Source organism: Colobus angolensis, unplaced genomic scaffold (assembly GCF_000951035.1).
Source record: "Colobus angolensis palliatus isolate OR3802 unplaced genomic scaffold, Cang.pa_1.0 Scaffold121, whole genome shotgun sequence".
Classification (NCBI taxonomy): domain Eukaryota; kingdom Metazoa; phylum Chordata; class Mammalia; order Primates; family Cercopithecidae; genus Colobus; species Colobus angolensis.
In genome coordinates, this window is record NW_012113253.1 from 8,658,605 (window position 1) to 8,683,223 (window position 24,619).

General features: G+C 35.2%; 1 protein-coding gene across 1 annotated transcript in view; it reads right to left on the reverse strand.

The window, feature by feature from the left end:
* The window catches only part of VPS13B (vacuolar protein sorting 13 homolog B (yeast)), an 873,819-nt gene that overhangs the window by 449,661 nt on the left and 399,539 nt on the right, over positions 1 to 24,619 (reverse strand). Inside the window, exons 22-23 of the mRNA XM_011931782.1 lie at positions 12,259 to 12,386; positions 1,603 to 1,837 (exon numbers count right to left, since the gene is read on the reverse strand). Of these exons, the coding sequence (XP_011787172.1) occupies positions 1,603 to 1,837; positions 12,259 to 12,386 (363 nt within the window). The remainder of the gene's footprint in view (positions 1 to 1,602; positions 1,838 to 12,258; positions 12,387 to 24,619) is intronic.

Consider the following 24,619-nt stretch of genomic DNA (forward strand, 5'->3'; position numbering starts at 1 on the left):
GCAAACCAAAACCACAGTGAGATTCCACTTCACACCACTTTTACCATTTTTATAGTAAAAATAAACACCATTTTCATAAAGTAAGCTTTAGTTTTATAAATATTAAGATGAGTATTTAGTATATTAAATGAGGTAGTAAATCAATCTATTTACTCTCTGCCTGGCCAACAGAGTCCTTAAAAACACTTTAATTTGGCCAGGTGCAGTGGCTCACGCCTGTAATCCCAACACTTTGGGAGGCCAAGGCGGGTGGATCACGACGTCAGGAATTTGAGACCAGCCTGGCCAACATGGTGAAATCTGACTCTACTGAAAATACAAAAATTAGCTGGGTATGGCGGCAAGTGCCTGTATTCCCAGCTGCATGGGAGGCTGAGGCAGGAGAATCGTTTGAACCTGGGAGGCAGAGGCTGCAGTGAGCCAGAATTGTGACACTGCACTCCAGCCTGGGCGACAGAGCGAGACTCCATCTCAAAAAAAAAAAAAAAAAGTGAAAACAAACTCAACTGTCCATCGACTGATGAATGAATCAAGAAAATTTGGTATATCCATAAGATGGAATACTATTCAGCCATAAAAACAATAAAGACTGCTACAACATGAATCAATCTTAAAAACATTACGGTAAATGAAAGAAACCAGTCACAAAAGATCATACACTCTAAAAATATTCCCTTTCACCTTAAAATTCTGTGATTGTATGATAACAGCATTCATATTATTAAGGACCAAAAATGTCTCTTACTGAAATCATGCTTTCTTTTAATAAATATGAGAAAAGTACAATTTGACAGAAATTTCAGTATAGAGAAAAGGAGAGAGAAACCAACATCAAAGCAGAGGTCAAAAATTTCACAGGCTATGTCTGCTTTTCGGTGACAGTATGTAGAAATTTCAATGGTATCAGGATTCATACACTTACATCCTAATAATATGAACAAGGTGTTGACCTGTTTAGCACTGTCAAAAATTTGAGCCTTGTTATTATAACATATATTCAGATTACTTACTTTATGACTCAAAATTTTTCCAGGTTCACATTTTGTTTGAAATGAACATGCCAAAGTTCAAAAAGTTATGAATTCATAACTGAAAACACAGCAATATGAGAAATCAAATATATATATAGGAGAAAGGATCATGACTCTAATCATCATATAATTACTTTGTACAAACCAATGAGAAATCTAAAAATGCATTACGCTTGCTAAATACTATATTCACGCAGTTATTTATATATATAATACATTCATTCATAAATCAAGTAGCTTATTACATCAGTCTACTTATCATTCTTAGTTCAGCCTAATGATAATATCCAAAACCAACTTTCTTCCCAAGTTAATTCTTCCTATGTTTATATTTTAGTGATTGTATTATATTGTATATGATCTTTTATAGATAACATATATGTGAATATGTGACTAAGATTAAAAGATATGGATGGCAATAAATGGCATCACTTAGTTCATTTACTTTGGTCAGGAAAATCTTTCAATGAGAAGACTGATTTGCTTATACACTGAAACATTTAAAAACACCAACAAATCTAAAAAGGTCCATATAAAATATTAACCATAGGAAAAAATTTTTTAAATATACCTTCTTCAAGGATGGGTCGTGGGATAACAAATGGAATCTCCTGCAGAGGTTCCATATACTTGTGCCCAGCACTAATAATCTTTATTTGAGGCAAACAGAGGACAAGTGTTCCTGGCATACTGGTTTGTCCATGGTACCAACTTCTCACTGTTCCAGGAATGTCACCAGATATAATTGTACTTGGGGAAGGCAGGCTATCATTTGGAATAAACACACAACAAGATTGTACTTCAAGCTAGAAAAGAAAAGCAGAATTAAAATATTTGGATCAGACTAAATATACCTTCAAACACCTAATATCTTCACCAGAATAAACAACCAAAAAAGTAAGCATTCCATATTTATGACTTGATGACTTAGCTTTATGACTTATTTTCACTAATGAATATAAAAAACACTTGAAAAGGTATTGTTTACTCTTGTTATACACTTGATACAAAATGCCCAGTGACAAGAGATGATCTGCCCTTCCACATAGTCTTCCAAGACACAAGACTGAGTTAGAAAGTATGCTGGTAAAAGAAGATCAGAAATCCCTCCTTCTTTTGCAGTTTATTAGAAAATTTTGTTAACACCAGATAAGGCCTAGAACTACCTAGCATTTTATTGCTGTTACTTTCTTTAAAAAGGGCTATTTTTATGTGAATTTAGTCCTTCCATTTTTATTTTACAGACTAGAATATAAGAAAAAAATGTTTAAAACATTCAATTTATAATACTAGACAACCATTAAAAAACATGTTTATATCACATACTTTCACTTTTTATATACAATGATTCAAGTATACATATATCAGATTTATTATACATAAACAAATACACGGTAATAGGAGAAATCAGAAGACTTAAAAATCAGAGCATTATTTCTTGTTTTTTTCATTCTTCAAATTACCTAAATTATAATTTCATGTATTATCTTAACGCTCTCCTATCTCCAGTAGAGTTACATTAAGTTGCCAGGACCTTAAAGATTAAGATAAAGAGACAAAGTAAGCGCAACCCCAAAACTGAATTCATCATGACTTCTTAATTCAGAAGCAATGTAGATTAAAGTCTATTTGTCATAGTGGTGCTTATAAAGTAGTACTGTGTATCAAATTGCTGCAACAGCCTACAATGCTTAAGTTATTGAGAAAATACAAACTATGACTGGTTGATTTCCTACAAAACATTTCACACAAAAAGATGTTATCTGGAGGTGTGATAACAAAATATTTTTTTAATTCATAAATTCTTGGATATTCAAAGAAACTATATTAGCAAAAAGACTACATTTTTAAAAGATAATAGCAATATCTCTTCTCTTGGGCCTAATATACTACTCTGGTGAGAGCATGATGATATGTAGCAGGTTTGGAATTCCGTGATACGATAAATAATTTGCCAACCTATAAATAAACAAACCTGTTCGTCTTTGCTTCACATTTTGGGGCGTGGACAAACTGATGAATTCAGTGACGAAAAATACAGATAAAATTTTGCAAAAATAAGTGCATTGGTTCATGAAGCATGAGCTCATTTTAGTTCTAAAATCTTATCCTGCACATTAGATAAAGTACATATGTGTTAATATATGTACTTAAGATCAGGATGTAGTTTATTTATTCCGAAATAGAAGTCTACATTGTCTCAGGTAACTTACAATTATGCTTTAGAATATTTAACATAATTCACTAGTAATTTTCAGTTGCACAATTTAAAATGGCACACTAAAAGAATAGCCTTTATTAATTCAGGTTAAAAGGTCAAAATACGAAGTGTCAGTATTTAACACTTCATGTAGGTATTGACATTACATTGAAAAATGCTTTCAATAATGTGAGGTAATTAGTTTAGTATGTTACCATACACATCCACATGCACACATATCCTTAGGAACAAATTTAAATCATGCCAAAATTTCCAAAATCATAAAACATAAAATTTCACTAATTTAAAAATCAATTATTTCATCAAGTGTAAACAATGTCAGCAATGCAAACAGAATCAACACTACAGTAGCATCAGATATACAACTCTAAAATAAACTTTCTAAAATATATGTTGTGAGAATTCCTTTAATGATAAGAATGTAATTAAAATTACTCAAAATTATTATGATGTTATATCTATTACATATACTAAAGCTATCATATAAATCTTTTTACACTTTTAAAATAACTGTTAAACTGTATGTATAAAATTGTGGTTTTAATGTAAAAGGTTGAGTGATTTATATTACTGAATATAAATCTGCAGCAGTAAATTCTGAATTAATGTAAGGATCTGACAATCCAAGGGAAAGAAAATGAAGTAATCTGCCAGTAAGAAGTCCTCAAGCTGGGGGTCAGATCATGTTCATGGAAACCATCTGGTTGGGACCCTCTGAGCCACACCAAACACAAATGATCTTTTAAAAAAATATCCTATTCATGAATGCATCACAGCTGCACTGAGTGTTACTTCATTTTTCCATGGCAACATCCTTTCTGTTTCAAGGATCTTGTTTCAGTTTTGGTAGCAACGTGTTCTTTTGCCAATACTGAACACATTCATGTGCTAAAGTGAAGGGATTATTACAAATTCTTGAAGTGGAACCACCTCTATTTTGATTCCTACTAGGTCAAAGGCTACATATCTAAGTATCATATACTGAAGATAAACCAATAAAGTAAAAACTATTTGTTATTCTTATTTTAATACATGAAATGATTGCAATGCATTTTTTCCCTGATGTTTCTAGTTTATGTGCTGTTTGAAAGATACATACCTTTGTAAGTTCTTACCTCTATATGTGAGGTTTCAGAAACTTAGATTTTTCTCTTTTATGTGCTCTATAACTGTGATCCCAATTCAGTTAAAAAGAAGAGACTAAGATAGGTTTGATTTACCCATTAATCTGAAAATCTTAATTAGCTACTGCCCATCATATAAAGCACTTTATAGATAAATGCTTTGAAATGTTGTGCCACAATTTCTTCCCTATTCAATAACATTCCTATTTCCTACTCCCAAATAATATACTTATTTTTATTTACAACTTGAAAATGTAATGATAATTATATTTTGCATAATTTCTACAGAACCAAATATTCTCTATATAAATGTATGCTACTCCTCAGGAAACAGTTTCAAATAAAAAACAAAAATAAAGGAACATTGTATGGTGCATTTCATTTACTTTTTCTCTCCTTTATTCATGTACTCTCTAATATCTATCATGAACTGACCTGGAAGTCAGGAATACAGAGACAAAAGACATAGTCCTAGCTCTAAAAAAGCTTAAACAAGATCACTTTCAAGTATTAATATCCTTACAGAACTCTCACTAGAACATAAGCTTAATGAAGTCAAACATTTGCCTATTTTGTACACTATATAGTTTCTGTACATTGTACAGTGGTGCATGTACGATGTACTCAATAAATAATTGTTTAACAAGGAGAAACAATTAAACAATTATTTTCATCAGATGTAGTAATGAAAATAACTGCTTCATGCATGTTGTTCACCATTTCATTCCAGAGGCAACCTCTAAGGTGATTAATAAAACTGATCTGTTAACAAGATGATTCAACACAGCTGTGGGATCTTTGACAAGCTATTTAATCTCTCCGTGACTTCAGTTTCCTCATCTGTAAATGCGGGAACTCATAGCATTGATACATATATTCAATACAGTGTTACCTAAACATTTGCTAAAGAAATAAAGTCAACAAACACCACCAAGACTCTCCTATATGTGAGATCTCATATATTATTAGCCTCCATAGATTTACAAAAGCTGTTCACAGTGCATTTATTTTCAAATACTGTTGCTTGTGGTTTAACTGTCTACATATACAGAGGCCACTAAAATAAGCAGTATTCTATTTGCACTATAACAAATACATAAACTATAACCCAAACCACAGTTTTCCTATTTGATAAATTTTCAGTGCATCATGAAAATATTTTGGATATCATCACATGTAGTAGAAATTTAAATATACCCAATTTGGGGCCATAGATTAAAACCCTGCAGTTGGTTGTCTTGGTTGTCATCCTTTCCAGAGTAAGTGTTACAAATCTTCACACTTTTTCCATAAAAATCTTGTCATGGGAAGACATTAAAAATTCCTAGATTTGAATTCCAGACTTCCTCCTAACAAACTGCCATGCAATGGCTGTCACTTGTTCAATGCCTATAAATAAGAATGTGGGCCTGTGTGCAAAATTTGTAAGGATTAAATATAAAATTTTACTTTTATAATTAGCATGATTGATAGTTGATCTCTCTGGCCTAAAATGTCTACTCCTATTTAATCCTGAAAATAAAGGCCAAGGAGTTTACTGGATATCAGGACATCAAGCAGTATGATTTTTTTCATTACTAGTCACGCTCTAGATGTAACTTCCTAGAAGAGAGAATTCAACTGGCCCAGCTTAACTACCTTATGCTGCTTGAGATACCTTGACTGACATTCTCATCAAAATAACACAGAATGTGGGAAGTAGATCCCTAAAGGAATAACACAGCATTATTACCAAAAGAAAGAGACCAGAATGTTTGGTACTGAAATTAAAAATGCCATTAAACTCAGAAGACTTCAGTCCATTCAGAAGACCTCAGAGAGTACAAAAAAAAAAGGAAGAAAAGAAAATGCTAGAAAATGTCAAAGGACAGCAAGATGAACTTTGATGTGAATGACAAAAAAAAAAAAAAAAAGCTAAGTCTGGCAATAAGCAGAGAAATGTTTTCCTAGAAAGGAGTTAATTCTAGCCAGCACATTTCTATTTTATCAACTATATACTATTGCCAATTATGTGCTTCTGGAATAAAAACATAGCTTTAATAGAATCTTTGTTAATGAGCAGGTACAGAAAACTTGGAAAGAACAGGTGAACTTATGCTAATCTATTGTTAAAAGGCTCCCAAAGTTCATATATTTTTATTTTTTTAATTTTTATTTTTGAGACAGAGTCTCACTCTGTCACCCAGGCTGGACTGCAGTGGCACAATCTCAGTTCCCTGTAACCTCCACCTCCCGGGTTCACGCCATTCTCCTGCCTCAGCCTCCAGAGTAGCTGGGACTACAGGTAGGCACCACTATGCCCAGCTAATTTTTGTTTTTTAGTAGAGACAGGCTTTCGCCATGTTAGCCATGCTGGTCTTGAACTCCTAACTTCAAGTCGTCTGCCTGCATAGGCCTTTCAAAGTGCAGGGATTACAGGTGTGAGCCACCATGCCCGGCCTCAAAGTTCATATATATTTTTTTAAAAAAAGACTGTCCAAGACTACATGGAGTATCCATTATAATTAAGTATGGAAACTCCTTCTTCCACACTGAAAATCAAAGAGGTTACAGCAAATACTGTTAATGATTTTATGTAACATATATGTTTCTATTCTAAGCAAAAAAGAATATGGGTTTAGCAAATACCAACTTTGGCTCCAACATCAACTTTGCAGAAATTCTGGTTCCAAACATAATTACTTGCTTAAACTTCCACTAAAAGAATAATCCTTCGAAACTTTTAAGTTATAATGTCCTGTTTTATCTGATGACAACTTGTAGGGTTTTCTGTTTTATATTTTGGCTCATAAGACATCTTAAAAAATGTACAATGCTTTTAAAAATAAAACTCAGATTTTCAGAGTCTAAATTGTAATCATTTAATGAGAATCTAATTTTATCTTTAAAAATGTTCACAATACATTAACATCTGGAAATGTTTAAATATATAGTATGTTTAACACAGGGCCGGGACTAGGGTGAGGCAAGCCAAGTACCTAGGTCATATTTAAGATAACCTATAAAAAGATGTATTATTTGGTACTGCAATGATTATGTTAACTGATACTCAATAAGCCTACTCAAATTGAGGAACCACAAAATAAACCATATAGTTTATTCCAAATAGTAAGGAAGGTAAATTTTATGTTATATGTATTTTACCATAATTAGAGATAAAAAAGGAAAAATGAGGAAAATCACTATAATAACTTACAATTAATTCAAAGTGATATATAAGATTAAGTTTGTTGATGGTGATGAAGCTAATAAAGGTACTGCATCATTATAAAATAAGCAAAAGAATCATACAAGAATGTTAGAGTTGGAATTAACCTTAACCATTATTTAGTTTATCCATTTTATACTGCAAATAAGCAAGTAAAGCATATAGTTAACATCTAGAATTTGACATTGCTGACTACTATCTCCTCAAAATTATATGCATTTTTTGCTTTCATGAACTCTGGTTTCTCCTCCTCCATTTCTGATCACTAACATAATTTCCTTCAAGGACATTTTCTCTTCTACTAACAACTTTTTAAATGGTATTCCCTTGGCCCATTGGTCTTTCAACTTTACATGCTTTCTTGAATGACCCATTCCTCTGGTTTGAAAACCATCTGCAGATAACTCCTAAAATTATATCTCTTCTCTTAATCTGTTTCTTAAACTCCAGATATATATATCTAATACATACCTGGATGTCTCACATACATTTCAAATACATGTGTAAATTCAAAATCTGTATGTGCCCCTAATCTGGAAAAGCTGCTTCATTTAATAGTATCACTACCACCCAAACACCAAAACTAGAATCTAGAAGATCTCTTAGACTCTGTTCCCTTATTCCTCAAATCAATTAATTACTAAGTCCTGCTGATTTTATCTTAAGTCTCTCAGGAATCACTCTCCAACTTGGCTTATTGCCTAGTGGTTTGAAACCTTTGTGTTATATATTTCAATAATTTTTTGGTTATTTCAGGCAGTGAAATAAATCTGGTTCCTGTTATTTAATCCCACCCAGAGAAGGACATTCTCCAGTATATCCTACATTGTAGAATATTGATGTACCTAGTTGTTTATAGATAGTGTAAAGATTTCTGATATTACTTGGAATCTTAAATTGGAATATTTTCCTAGAGCTGTCAAAGAATCATGTAACCCAATACTATCATGTTCCCTATTACAGAACTACTCAAAGTGATATCAATAAAAAGATAATTATACCACATTATTCAATTATTAATAAAATAAGAGGGAATGAGGATTTTTTAATATAACTAGTTCTATTATCATGAAATAACATTTAGATCTATAGTAAACTTTAAACAATTAAATATTATTGGTAGCTATCATATTCTAAACCACACACTGGTATCAACTAGATCTTCCACAAAGCAATAAATACTTACCTAGGATAACATCCAAATTCATCACAAACCAGGAAGTACATGCACTAGGCATCCTTTCAATAAGTAACATTCCCCTTGACATTCCCATTTTTCTTCTTCCATCATTAAGTTTTCTAAGGGTCTCCCTACAGGATAATCCATACCATGGCACTTAGCCTTTTCCCACCTAGACCATGACAACTATTATGTCTCTTTTGCTTTCTCAGCATATAGCCCAACATGTAACAAAAATTAAGAGATGGATGTTACCACTGTACAAAGGGTATCTCGAAGGGAGGACAGGTAAGTCAACACAAGGAGTTATTAGGATATTCATTAAAATGACTCATGATGGCTGAAATTGGTGAAATATAGCTGATGTCCCCAAAAAAGTCATAATTCTGCAAGCTAAGAGTTAATTACACAAGAACGACAATCCACACTTTCTTCCTCCCATTCTTCTCTTAACTTTCTTATAAGCAGCATGCTCAGAAAAGAAACGCTGTAAAGGAATGCTAAAATCAAGATTATGGGCTCTTATATTAAATAGTATTTTTATGCACTGGAGATGTTTTTGGATGAATTCTAAAAAGTTTTTATGGCAGGTATGTATTTCTTATAGTGATTAATCAGACACTATAGCTATGCATAATGTGTCTGTATCTGTCTATATTCATTTTCTATGCTATATAAGAAATCACCACAAATGTAACAGCCTAAAACAAGAGACATTTGTTGCAGTTTCTGTGGGTCAATAATCTGGGTAAGGCTTAGCTAAATACTTGAATTACTGACTCAAGAAGCTGCAATAAAAGTGTTGACCATCTGTGTTTTCATCCAGAGGCTCATGTGGGAAAGAATACACTTCCAAACTCACTCTACTTGCTCACAGAGACAATTTCCTCACATCTGCAGGACTAAGGGCTGGCTGGAGTGTAGGACAGATTAGGGACTTCATAAATATTTTTTGCATAAATTACTGAAATTTCATTTAACTGCTGAATTTTGATCTTAATCAAAGTTCCTTTACTTTGTTAAGTGTCACATATTTTTTAATGTTAAATTTAACGAGGGCCAAGTGCAGGGGCTCACACCTGTAATCCCAGCATTTTGGGAGACGAAGGCAGGCAGATTACCTGAGGTCAGGAATTCGAGACCAGCCCAGTCAACATGGTGTCTCTACTAAAAATACAATAAAAAATTAGCTGGGCATGGTGGCAGGCGCCTGTAATTCCAGTTACTGGGGAGGCTGAGGCAGAAGAATTGCTTGAACCTGGGAGGCGAAAGTTGCAGTGAGTTGAGATCACACCACTGCGCTCCAGCTTGGGCGACAGAATAAGATTCTATCCAAAAACAAAAAACAAACAAACAAACAAAAAGTTAACTGGAAAATAAAGAGAAAAGAAGCTAATAGCCAAAAGGCTAAAACACACTAAAGCTTTCTCCTTGAATTTTATTTTTTTGCAACATTCAGTTGTTTTCCAACATATTTATACTTTCTGATATACTTCATTACTTTCTGAAAAACCAAGATTCTATCTGTCATAATTTCCTTTCAGCCTAAATAACTTCTTTCAGAATATCTTGCAGTTAATTTCTATTGGAGAAAAGTTCTTCTGTCTTTATGTATTTATTGGCCAACATTTTTGATTAATACTTTGCTGACTAGAGAATTCTATGCTAATTCTATGTTATGTGCAGATTTTCCTCAGCACATAAAAGATGTTATTCTATCGTCTTCTGGCCTCCATTGTTTCTAATAAGATGTAAGGAGTCATTCTTAATGTTTTTAATCTGTATATAACATGCCTTTATTGTCTACCTGCTTCTTAAATTTTCTCAAAAGGACAGTAACCAAAATGGGTGTGCTGGCAAACCTGGGACACCTGGAGCTTAATTCTACTGAGGACACATTCATAGACAAGGAATGCCACAGAATCATTTCCCATGGTGGGTGAAGATAATCCCAGGGGTGTTATCTCCATCAGTTCTTATCTGCCTGCTGAAGGGCAGTGCAGCCTTCAGCTGCTTTAGAGAAAAGCTACAGCTACAGGAGAGAAAGACGGAATAGAGAAAGAAAACACAGGTGTTACTGAGTACCCAAATGTTTCCTGATTCTTCTAGGGTTAGCTTAATTGACACATATGTTCATGAAGCAGGATCATCATCAATATAGTCAAATTATTTTAAGTACAATCATTTAATGAATGTCTCTCCTTGCCAAACTATGATCTTCATGAGGACAGGACTGCATTAGTTTTCTTCAGTACATTCTCTGAATACAGTATTGTAACTTTTACAAAATGAATCAATAAATGAATAAATTTTGTCAGTTGCTTTCATATACTTTATCACTCTATATTTTCCACCCTCTTCATGAAGAAGACATTATAATCTCCAACTTGTGGACACAGAAACAAGAAGAAACTCCCCAACATTACATTGCTAAGAAATACACATCTAGGTCGGCCTTACTTATAATTTCAGTCTCTTCCAGTCTAGTCTTCAGGTAAACAAGAATATTGATAAATAAAGATCTTCCCACTTTAAATAAAATAAAATAAAATGTTCTCCTTGAGTTTTCAGTAGTTTGACTGCTAGGTACTTAGCTATGTTCTCCTTTTTATATATTCTTCATGGAGTTTTCTGAGATTCTTGGGTTTCAAAAAGTGAGTTGCTTGTCACTTTTTTGGATTTTAGCACCCTGCTATTATGGTAATGTCAATTTAAGACCTCAGATCTCTACGGGCTTAATACAGCTGTAATTCTATAGATGATATAACCTTGTTCTCATACTAAGGTGGGAACAATTTTCTATTGCAACTTTTATATCTTAAGTCAAAGTGAAAGGCTTTGACTTAAGCCCTTGATATTACTATCTGTTACATATAAAATTATATAAGGATGCCTCTGGTATCACAAAGAAAAAATCCTATGCAAAAACTAAAATATATAACTGTTAGCTTATCAAATAAGCATCTAAATGTATATTTTTATCAGATTAAACATGATCTTGAAGGAAAGTAATTCAATAAGATAAAATCATGCATTTTAAAGTAAAAATCAATGAGAAGAAAATTTAATAACAATAAGGAAATAGCTATTATAATTTTCTTATTTAACTTATAATTATGTATGAAAAGGAATTAGATAACCATTTCATGTTAATTTAATCACAACTCAGACTTTATCTCAGTACTAAGAATGGATCTATTAAGCACTTAAAATTGTGAAAATAATGCTTAAACAAAAAGTAGAATGAACTAAAATTTTTTAATTCAAGGAACATGTCAAAATGTTTATATTTTTATAACCATAAGGAAGATCATATGAGTTTCATAAAATTATTTTTAGGATAAGTGAAGTACACCAATTATTATCAACTAAATTATGAATATGAGATGGTATATATAATTGTTACATGTGAGAAAAATCTTACCAATATTAACAATGCTGGGAATTAAAAAGGATTATAGAAATTAGATCCATATTTCTAACTTTTATTTTACCTGGAGTGTGAGATGCTTCACTGCATTCCAAACTATTCCAATAAATTCCTTCATTCTTTCTTCAGGACTTCTACAGCTTTCAGATATATTCAACATGGCTTTAACAGGAACTGACAATGGGCGGGATTCTGAGTATGAGAACAGCTAATTATTTAATAGAAACATACCTTACAATTTCACAAAAACATACCAAATGTATTTTCAAGATTATTTCTTCTCTTGCTTAAAATTACAATTTTTATATGAGACTACGAATTGCCATTGTACATCATTTTCTCTTATAGAACTGATTTTTGCAAGTATTCAAAAATAAGCAGGCCTAATTTGTTAGAAGTCAGGAAAGCACTCACTCTTGTCAGGGATTAGTGACTAGAAGGTAGACTTGTGAAGAGATACATGTTCTATTTATTAATTACATGCATGTATTCACTTCCTAAGAATTCATTAAGCAGTAACTTAACAACTTGTCCAATTTTCAGTATAAAGGTAATACATCATCAGGCCGGGCGCGGTGGCTCAAGCCTGTAATCCCAGCACTTTGGGAGGCCGAGACGGGCGGATCACAAGGTCAGGAGATCGAGACCATCCTGGCTAACACGGTGAAACCCCGTCTCTACTAAAAAATACAAAAAACTAGCCGGGCGAGGTGGCGGGCGCCTGTAGTCCCAGTTACTCAGGAGGCTGAGGCAGGAGAATGGCGTAAACCCGGGAGGCGGAGCTTGCAGTGAGCCGAGATCGCGCCACTGTACTCCAGCCTGGGAGACAGGGCGAGACTCCGTCTCAAAAAAAAAAATAGGTAATACATTAATAAAATTTTTTCTTGGAAAAAAAAGAGAAATTCACCTAAAAAGCACTTGATTCATCCAAAATTGATAGAAAATTAGTCTTCCCATATGTAAATGTTCCTGAAAACAAAAGCTTACCCATAAAAATCTCTCAATATTAAAAAGTGACTTTTGGCCAGGCGCATTGACTCATGCCTGTGAGTCCCCAACACTTTGGGAGGCCGAGTCAGGCAGATTATTTGATGTCAGGAGCTCCAGACAAGCCTGGCTAACATGGTGAAACCCCATCTCTACTAAAAACACAAAAATTAATCAGCCATGGTGGCAGGTGCCTGTAATCCCAGCTACTCGGGAGCCTGAGGCAGGAGAATCACTTGAACCCAGGAGGCAGAGGTTGCTGCAATGAGCTGAGATTGCACCACTGCACTGCAGCCTGGGCAACAGAGTGACGCATTGTCTCAAAAAAAAAGGGCAGGGGGGGGTGGATTTTGATGATAACCAAAACAGGTATGTGATTACATAAAAGGAAGATTTCCTAATAAAATGAAATGTGATATTCCACTCTCTATATTATTTAAAATTTTGTTCATTCAAAGTAAAGAAATTGGAGGATTTCAACCATGTCTTCATAATGAAAGATTTCAGGAATTATTTTAAACAATTGAGTAATTTATAATAGTGTATTATAACTAAACAGATTCATTTAAAACTGAGCAGACACATTTATATAATACAGCTTAAGTTAATGCAAATACATAATTTATACATAGTATTTTAGGTACTTCTAAAGTAGCATAAAATAAATAAATCAGATCTAAATAAATTTTTATTAAATTAAATTACATCACCACTATGAGAATGTGGTGATATGTGATTAGTTGCCATATCCACTCATACTTCCCTTCTCCCCACAACTTGGTTAATATATGAGCATTGACTCCATATTTAAAATACCTTAAGGGCATGAATAATGGACTTTTTCTTTCTCATAGTTATAATGTCATATATTATGATACGGTGAATAACAGAAATTTTCAATAGTGTTTTTTAAAGCAAACCAGTTTGGGAGAGATCCATGCAGATCTCAGGGGGCAGAGCATTACACTAGTCAGATGAAACAAAAACAACAAATGTCTGAAGTTAGAGGTATGTTTGGGATTTTCAAGCAAAGTATGGAGGAAAAGATGGCTTGAGCAGAGTGAGCAAGCATGAGAAAAGTAGGAGATGAGGTTAGAGCTATACATAGGGACCAGGTCATACAGGACTCATGTAGATCATAGTAAGAAGATGGTTTTTACTTGAGGGAACTGGGATAGAGTAACGGATTCTGAATACAGTCACGGCATTGTTGAATATGTGTTTTGAAAGAACTTCTTTGGCTGCTATGCAAAAAATTTACTACATGGATCCAGTGTTGAAAAAGGAAGACAGGTTGTAAGAGATAGCAGAAGCAAGGAGGTGGCAAGAAGTGGTGAAACGCTGTATCCGTTTCAAAGATACAGCCAATAGGACTTACTGATGGATTAGATGTATAGTAGGAGAGAAAGCAAAGATGATTCAAAGTTACTGGGACTGAGAGACTGGAAGAAGGGAGCTATAGGAAAAGTACATTTGAGAAGAAAGGAAACTTAGTTTGGGACGTCTTAAACTGGGATTTCCATTAGACATCCAAGTAAAGATATAAGGTGGCAAATAGATAAACGACTATAAAAAAATAGAAAAGATAAGAATAGATAATTTACAGAAAAAATGCTATTTGGCTAGTAAACTTATTTTTAAAATGCTCAACTTTGCTAACAAAGAAATAAAAATTAAGATATCAGATACCCTTTTCATCAGATACCCAACAATCAGACATACTTTTCATCTGTTACACTGGAAACATGTTAAAGAGTTAATTTGTATACCCACAAAATTTGTCATTGTTGAAGCCTCTTGTGAGAATGTTTTATATATGGGGAAAATAGGTATGCTCTATAGAATGGAATTGCAACAGAGGGCAATTTATATCTGTTACAAATTTAAACATGCTGGCCATGGTGGATGGTTCACATCTATAATCCCAGCACTTTGGGAGGCTGAAGTGTGTGGATCACTTGAGGTCAGGAGTTTGAGAACAATCTGGCTAACATGGTAAACCCATTCTCTACTAAAAGTAAATAAATAAATAAATAAATAAAATAAAAATAAAAATTAGCGAGGTGCGGTGACACACACCTGTAATCCCAGCTACAAGTGAATTGCTTAAGCCCAGGAGATCGCGGCTGCAGCGAGCCAAGATCGCACCACTGCATTCCAGCCTGGGCAACAGAGTAAGACTGTTTCAAAAGAAAAAAAAAAAATTTCAAGGATACTTGTTCTATAAAACAATCCCATTTCTAAGAATATGCTATGGAACTAGTAAAAGTTGTGAGGGTGCATGCACACAATTTATAAAACACATTCAGTATCAGTGGTAATTTTTGTAACAGCAAAAAAGAAAGAAAGGGAAGGAGACAAGAAGAGAGGAAAGAAAATGCTAAACAATTTATCCATCCATCAAAAAAGAAACAGCTAATTTGGAAATATTTGCAATAAAGAGTAAAATTAAACCATTTAAAGATGAGATACAGTTACAGGTGTGAATAAAGGCATATTTTTGGTATCTTACAAAGTGAAAAACCTCAAACATATGTGTGGTATCATCCGAATATGTTTTTAAACAGTATATTAAGTTTGAATATGTATTTGTCTTCCCACACATAGAAAAAGTTATAGAAGACTAAAAAAGCAAGCCTGTGACAGATTACCTCCGAGGAGGGAAAAATGGAAATGATAATGGGTAATGGAGTGGCAAGTATTTAACTCTTTACTATATATATTTCAGAATTAATTGTTTTATAAAAGTGAATTACCTGTTCTATTTCTTTAAAACATATATATTAATTTACTTTGTACTTATTTGGACTTCTTTCTTTTCTTCTGTACATTAGTAATTATTAGAAGAAGATGGTTACCTAATATTACTGTATAGCTCTAGCAATCTAAATAATTGGCTTAAAATACAGACCAAATTTTAAAATTACTTGAAACCATGAATAGTAAAGGTTTGCACAAAGGTCTCATGGTCAAAATTTAAAAACCTAGTGATGAAAAATATTAGTACTATATGAGCACTATTATTACATTTGAAAAGAAATCTATCTAATAAATGCTAATATTTCCAAGCAGTATGGGCACTATTAAACTACTGTCAAGCAATATTTCCAGTCATCACTAACAAACAGCTACATGTTTTTTATAAATACTACATTCTCTGATACAATGCTAATGAAAAAATTAGAGACCTTGAAACCTACATGTGGCTTAAAAGTGCTGTTCAAATAGCTATGAAAAACATAATCAGTTGAAAATTCTCATGGAATAACATGATCTGGTTATTCAAAGAGTAAAAGTACACTATTTTGGATATACTAGTTTTCAATTCATTATATTTCTAAAGGATAATAGAGAAGTTTGTAAAAAAGAAAAGACAACATTTTCTGCAGCTAGGTGTATTTTAAAGGCAAGACATGCCTACTATATAAAACTCTGTCAAGCTTCATGCCCATCTATCTTATTTAATCAAAACCTCTATAGCACCTACTACATGCCAGGCATGGTTACAAGTGCTTTACAAATATTAACCTGTTTGTCCAGGCATGGTGGCTCACACCTGTAATTCCAGCACCTTGGGAGGCTGAGGCAGACAGATTGCTTGAACCCAGGAGTTCAAGATCACCCTGGACAACATGGTGAAACCTTGTCTCTACCAAAACATATTACAAAACTTAGCTGGGCATGGTGGTGCATGTCTGTAGTCCCACTTGCTTGGGAGGCTGAGGCAAGAGGATCTCTAGAACCTGGGAGGTGGAGGTTGCAGTAAGCTGAGTTAATGCCACTGCACTCCAGCCTGGGTGACAGAGTCTCAAAAAATAATAATAATGACAATCTGTTTAACCCTTGTAACAACCTGACAGGAAATACACTATTTTCAGACTCTTATGATCATTTTCAGATAGGGAAACTGATGACAAAGAGGTTAAGTAACTTATCCCAAGTCATCCAGCTGGTAAGTGGCAAAACATGGTGGTAAATCTAAGCAGACTGGTTCCAGGGTCCATCCTTCTAACCACTATGTTATGCCACCTTTTCTATTATTCAATCCCCATACAATGACTTCTAGTTCTATCAAATATATAATAAACATATAATATTTCTACTATGGATCATGGACAATAAATAATTCAGAAAACATCAGATTTATTCATTCCCAATAAAGCTACATAAAGCCTAAATTTAACATGGCAATCTGATTTCAAACATATCTATTACACTTTTAGTTTTCTACAATAAATAAATAATTTTGAGACCCAAATTTCAGTGGTTAAAATAACATATCAACAATTACATCTTGAGGATGAACCATTCAATTTGGTACAATATCATTCCTTCATTTCTGTCCCATGGAAAAAGTACTACACTTGGAGTCAGTTTGTGTTTTAGTTGTGCCACATGACACATGATTAAGGAAAATGAATTTAATCTAAATGTCACGTTTCTGACCTCTACCTTAAAGTTAAAAGTACGTGTAGTATCAAGAATACTACTCAATTTAAATGTTGTAATGTATACAAAAACAGTTTATGAAAATACTATAAACATAAAGAATAAAGATATAAAACTTAACTAATCATTGATTATGTAAAGAACCTGAAGATAACTATATCTGAAACACAACTGCACTCCTTTTCTATCAAAATCAACTCATTGTTTTAGTTCTACCTTAAATGTCATTTCTTCTGAGAAATGGTAACTGATTTCCCAAAAGGATTTGGTCCTTCCTCTAGAGCCTGGCAGAATTCTGACATAATTCTGTATAACATAACATTCTTCATGGTATAACTTTAAACATTTGAATGTGTGTCTCTCCAAAGGAGGAACTGAGCATAGTGATATGGTGTAGCAAGAAAGAGTAGTGGCTAACAGCTGGATATTGAAGACACATTCTCGTTATGTCCTCTCCTACTCTTGCTTTTCCAATAAGAAATAATCTTTATATACATATTTATTAACATGTCACTAATTAGATAGAATTGGATGAAAAATCATAAAGGTAGAAATTCCAAGCCACAGCATTAAATTACTGTTTTGCATCTATATTTCAACCAATGATTTATATGAAGACATCTCTTTACCTTCTTCAAGTTGAACTGGAACCTGATAAAAATTACTCAAAGTCAGTACATCAAAATCTCTGTTCTTATTTTGGGACAGTGAATAATGATGTCAATAGTTAAATGGTAACTCTATATATCTTGTTACATGTATAAACCAATGGCACCAAATACTGACACTTGATATCAAGTGGTTTATATTCTGAAGTTTAAGATTCTCACAATAACCACAAAAGTCAAGATACATTTGTTCAGTTGTAATAATTCAGTTTTCATAGTGAGTGCTTCTTAGAATTAAGCACTTTCTGTTCTAGGTTTTCATCATCTGCTAAGTAAAAGTCTGAAAGAAAGAAGTGTTTTCACTAAAGTAGGTTAGGTTTAGTACTTAAGTCAATAAAGAAGGATGACTTTTAATAGGATACTTACTTTAAAATTTTCCCTTTAAACATAAAACTTGTAACCATCAACTTATGTTTATGGACTTTATTCAGTACAGTGCTGATACCAACAGAGTGTTCATTTTGCTGAAAGGAGAATTCATGTCTCTTTTATCTATGTATTTCATGTAGCAGTAGTATAATGCCTTACATGGTAAATACTCAATCAAAAAAATCAATTGATATCTTTTAAAATAGAGAACAAATAACATGTATACCTTCTTAAAACCTCCTCTATTAGCATATTATTTGACATTCTGTATCACCTTTGTGTAAGGTACCTATTTATAATTCATGGTTTCATTTTTATTTGAAATTTTAATAGTCATCAAGAAGAAAATTGTGTCAATTTTTATTTTTCCTTTCTGTTCATGGGAAATCAAACTGATAGCCAAGACAGTATTATACTAGGGGGCAACTGCCTTAACCACAGTTTAATTACTTAAAAGATAAAAATGTAAAAATTAAAAACTTCTAGAAAATAAGCCGCGCAAACTCAGATCACAGATCATCCTGGAGAGGCAGCATTTTTTAAAGAGTCAAAGGCAGACAGAGAAGATGACTATGAAAAATAACCCATAAGGGAAATTGTGTTAGTCCGTTTTCACACTGCTATAAAGAACTAACTGAGACTGGGTAATTTATAAAGACAAGAGGTTTAATTGAGTCACAGTTCCACAGGATTAACAGGAAGCATGACTAAGGGGCCTCAAGAAAACAATCATGGTGGAAGGTGAAGGGGAAGCAAGGACCTTCTTCACATGGTGGCAGAAAAGAGAGAGGGAGTGGGGAAGTGCCACGTACTTTTAAACCATCAGATCTCTTGAGAACTCTATCATGAGACGGCACTAGGGGGATGTTGCTAAACCTTTAGAAACCACCCCCATGATGTAATCACGGCCCACCAGGCCCCACCTTCAGCATGTGGGGATTATAATTAAACATGAGATTTGGGTGAAGATACCTAGCCAAACCATATCAGAAATCAAGGTTCCCTGAAATAACGAGAAAAAAGTGGCAAGGCCTTTGTGAGAGAAATGGTTCAGTAGGACCTCAAGGAAGATGACAGAGTTACTTCTTTACAAGTCTGCAGAAAGTTTAAGACTAACTGGTGAACACCAGGCCATCTAGAAGGGCACATGTTCTAGATTTCTGGGCAAGAATTTGAAGAAAGAAGGATAAATTTCTCAGAAGAGAAATCAGATGTTGAAAAAAGAGTGATAATCACTATCACATTTCATCATCTTATTCAGAAAATTTCACGAAAACTAAGATAAAGTGTTATTAGCTGGGCATGGTGGCACACTCCTGTAATCCTAGCTATTCTGGAGGCTGAGGCAGGAGAACCGCTTGAATCAGGGAGGCAGAGATTGCAGTGAGCTGAGATGGCACCAATGCAAGACACCATCTCAAAAAACAAAAAAATAAATAAATAAATAAAAAGAAAGAAAGAAAGAAAGGAAAAAAAGAAAAAGAAAAACCAAGACAAAGTGTTAACTGTTCATGTGCTTCAAGGTGTCTCTTTCTATATGGTACAGTTTTTAAAATACTTTTATTAGAGAAATAACATGTGCCAATAGGAGAAAAATCAGAAAATGGAGCTCACCAAAAAATAAGAAAAATAAGAAAGAAGAAAAGAAGAAAGGAAGGAGGGATGGAAAATTAAAATATGAAATTAAAATTTCAACATATCAAAAAACATCATTCAAAAACTACTTATGGAGTACCTATTATCTCTTAAGGCCTAGGTTAAGAACTAGAAACTCTGGCCGGGTGCGGTGGCTCAAGCCTGTAATCCCAGCACTTTGGGAGGCCGAGACGGGCGGATCACGAGGTCAGGAGATCGAGACCATCCTGGCTAACACGGTGAAACCCCGTCTCTACTAAAAATACAAAAACTAGCCGGGCGAGGTTGCGGGCGCCTGTAGTCCCAGCTACTCAGGAGGCTGAGGCAGGAGAATGGCGTAAACCCGGGAGGCGGAGCTTGCAGTGAGCTGAGATCCGGCCACTGCACTCCAGCCCAGGCGACAGAGCGAGACTCCACCTCAAAAAAAAAAAAAAAAGAACTAGAAATTCTGTGGTGAGCAAAACAAACACAATCCCAGTCCTCATGGAGCTTATGCTTATTTGTAGAAGCTTTGAGATTTAAAATGAAAACAAAAAATCAAAAAACTCTTTGTGACAGAATTTCAGATACCAGTGAGATTAATATATTTAAATAAAAGTTTCCTGAAAGCATGGACTGGGAGGACTCAGAAAACCTAGATTTATTTTTTATATTCTACCAATTCAAGACATGTGATCTTAAAATCACGTCAACTACTTAGGTTTCAGTTTCTCGTCCATAATTTGCAGGATATAAACAACACAGTCTACCTAGATCTCAACAGAAAGTGATAGGGCAAGGCAGGGATTCTGAAATCTATCAAGAAAGAAAAAACAAGAAACAAAGTAAGGTGAAGGGAATAAAGACGAGAAAAGAAGTAGGGAGATAATGAGAAAGCGAGTACATTGATTAACACTGTCTTGTTATAAATAGCAAAGTAAAGATATGAATGTCTCTAGAATTCAACATTCAAGTTATATATAGATCATCACATTAATACACTGAGACCATTAAAATTCCTTTATCCTGGCCTCAATTCCAAAACAAATCACACAGACAACAACAAAAAATTTGAAAAGGGTAGTAAATGAGCTAAAGCACTTCCAGATAGCATATAATGAGATCTTAGAGAAGCAGTAAGAATTTTTCAGTTGCGAGAGGCAGTTTTTTGCTTATAGCGGCCACAGGCTATCACTGGTTTCCAATATTTTATACTCAGAACTAAGACTCATTAAGAAGAACAAATTATTCAAAGTGTGACTGTAAAGCAATAAAGCTGATTTTTATGTAGAATTATGAAATTGGTGTAAATATTTTATGTTCGCCTTTCAATAGCACCCTTCCCACTCTTTGGCTTTTATCATTATTTATAAGGAGTCGGAGAGAAACTAAATATAATCTAGGGAGCTTATAAAAATACAAATTAAAAAAACTTTGATTAATCAGATTGCTACTAGAATTTGAATGTTCACATCTATGATTTTTTGGAAAGAGAAAGGAGAAAAAAGGTCAGAAGGAAAAGTAGAAGTAATTTTCTTCCTCCTAAACTAAAAATCTTATTAAATGTCCATTTACCACATACTAGGGCTCTGCAGTAAGGGCTTAAAAATATGACACAGTCCCTGCCCTACGAGAGCTTACAATGTGAAGATAAGATACAAACTTAATTAAATACTATGATTATCATTTGGTTTAACAAATACTGCACTATAAAATTCTGGTAACACAGATGGCTGGCAAGATGGCCGAATAGGAACAGCTCAGGTCTGCAGCTCCCAGTGAGATCAATGCAGAAGGTGGGTGACTTCTGCATTTCTGAGATACCCAGCTCATCTCACTGTGACTGGTTAGACAGTGGGTGCAGCCCAGGGAGGGTGAGCCAAAGCAAGGTGGGGCATCGCCTCACCCAGGAAGCGCAAGGGATCAGGGAACGCCCCCCCCCAGCCAAGGGAAGCCATGAGGGACAGTGCCATGCGGAACGGTGCACTCCAGCCCAGATACTATGCTTTTTCCAGGGTCTTTGCAATCGGCAGACCAGGTGATTCCCTCGGGGGCCTATGCCAACAAAGTCCTGGGTCTCAAGCACAAAACTGGGTGGTCATTTGGGCAGACACTCAGCTAGCTGCAGGATTATTTTTTCATACACCCAGTGGCGCCTGGAATGCCAGCGAGACAGAACCATTGACTAAAGCCAGGGAGCCAAGTGGTCTTACTCAGCGGATCCCACCCCGATGGAGCCCAACAAGCTGAGATCCACTAGCTTCAAATTCTCACTGCCAGCACAGCAGTCTGAAGTCAACCTAGGACTCTGCAGCTTGGTGGTGGGAGGGGCGTCCACCATTACTGAGGCTTGAATAGGCGACTTTCCCCTCACAGTGTAAACAACGCCACCGGGAAGTTTGAACTGGGCAGAGCCCACTGCAGCACCACAAAGCCACTGTGGCCAGACTGCCTCTCTAGATTCCTCCTCTCTGGGCAGAGCATCTCTGAAAGAAAGGCGGCAGCCCCAGTCAGGGGCTTATAGATAAAACTCCCATCTCCCTAGGACAGAGCACGTGGGGGAAGGGGCGGCTGTGGGCGCAGCTTCAGCAGGCTTAAATGTTCCTGCCTGCCAGCTCTAAAGAGAGCAGTGGATCTCCCAGAACAGTGGTTGAGCTCTGCTAACGGACAGACTGCCTCCTCAAGTGGGTCCCCGACCCCTGTGCTTCCTGACTGGGAGACACCTCCTAGCAGGGGTTGACAGACACCACATACAGGAGAGCTCCAGCTGGCATCTGGCGGGTGCCCCTCTGTGATGAAGCTTCCAGAGGAAGGAACAGGCAGCAATCTTTGCTGTTCTGCAGCCTCTGCTGGTAATACCCAGGCAAAGAGGTTCTGGAGTGGACCTCCAGAAAACTCCAGCAGACCTGCAGCAGAGGAGCCTGACTATTAGCAGGAAAGCTATCAAACAGAAAGGAATAGCATCAACATCAACAAAAAGGACATCAACACAGAAGCCCCATCTAAAGGTCACCAACATCAAAGACCAAAGGTAGATAAATCCATGAAGACTGGAAAAACCAGTGCAAAAAGGCTGTAAATTACAAAAACCAGAATGCCTCTCCTCCTCCAAAGAATCACAACTCCTTGCAGCACAGAAACAAAACTGGATGGAGAATGAGTCTGATGAATTGATAGAAGTAGGCTTCAGAAGGTGGGTAATAACAAACTCCTCCGAGCTAAAGGAGCATGATCTAACCAAATGCAAGGAAGCTAAGAACCTGGAAAAAAGTTTAGAGGAATTGCTAACTAGAATATCCAGTTTAGAGAAGCACATAAATGACCTGATGGAGATGAAAAACACAGCACGAGAACTTCGAGAAGCATACACAAGTGTCAACAGCCAAATCAATCAAGCGGAAGAAACGATAGCACAGACTGGAGATCAACTTAATGAAATAAAGTGTGAAGACAAAATTAGAGAAAAAAGAATGAAAAGGAACGAACAAAGCCTCCACAAAATATGGGGCTATGTGAAAAGACCAAACCTGAAAGTGACTTGGAGAATGGAATCAAGTTGGAAAATATTCTTCAGGATATTATCCAGGAGAACTTTCTCAACCTAGCAAGACAAGCCAACGTTCAAATGCAGGAAATACAGAGAACATCACAAAGATACTCCTTGAGAAGAGCAACCCCGAGACACAAAATCGTCAGACTCACCATGGTTGAAATGAAGGGAAAAAACATTAAGGGCAGCCAGAGAGAAAGTTCGGGTTACCCAAAAAGGGATACTCATCAGATTAACAGCGGATCTCTTGGCAGAAACCGTACAAGCCAGAAGAGAGTGGGGGCCAATATTCCATATTCTTAAAGAAAAGAATTGTCAACCCAAAATTTCACATACAGCCAAATTAAACTTCATAAGCGAAGGAGAAATAAAATCCTTCACAGACAAGCAAACACTGAGAAATTCTGCCACCACCAGGCCTGACTTAAAAGAGCTTCTGAAGGAAGCATGAAATATGAAAAGGAAAAACCAGTACCAGCCAAACTGGTACTGCAAAAACATACCAAATTGTAAAGGCCATTGACACTATGAAGAAACTGCATCAACTAATGGGCAAAATAACCAACTAGCATCATGATAACAGGATGAAATTCACACCTAACCATATTAACCTTAAATGTAAATGGGCTAAATGCCCCAATTAAAAGACACAGACTGGCAAATTGCATAAAGAGTCAAGACCCATCAGTGTGCTGTATTCAGGGGACCCATCTCATGTGCAAAGACATGCATAAGCTCAAAAAAAGGGATGGAGAAAGGTCTACCAAGCAAAGGGAAAAGCAAAAAAA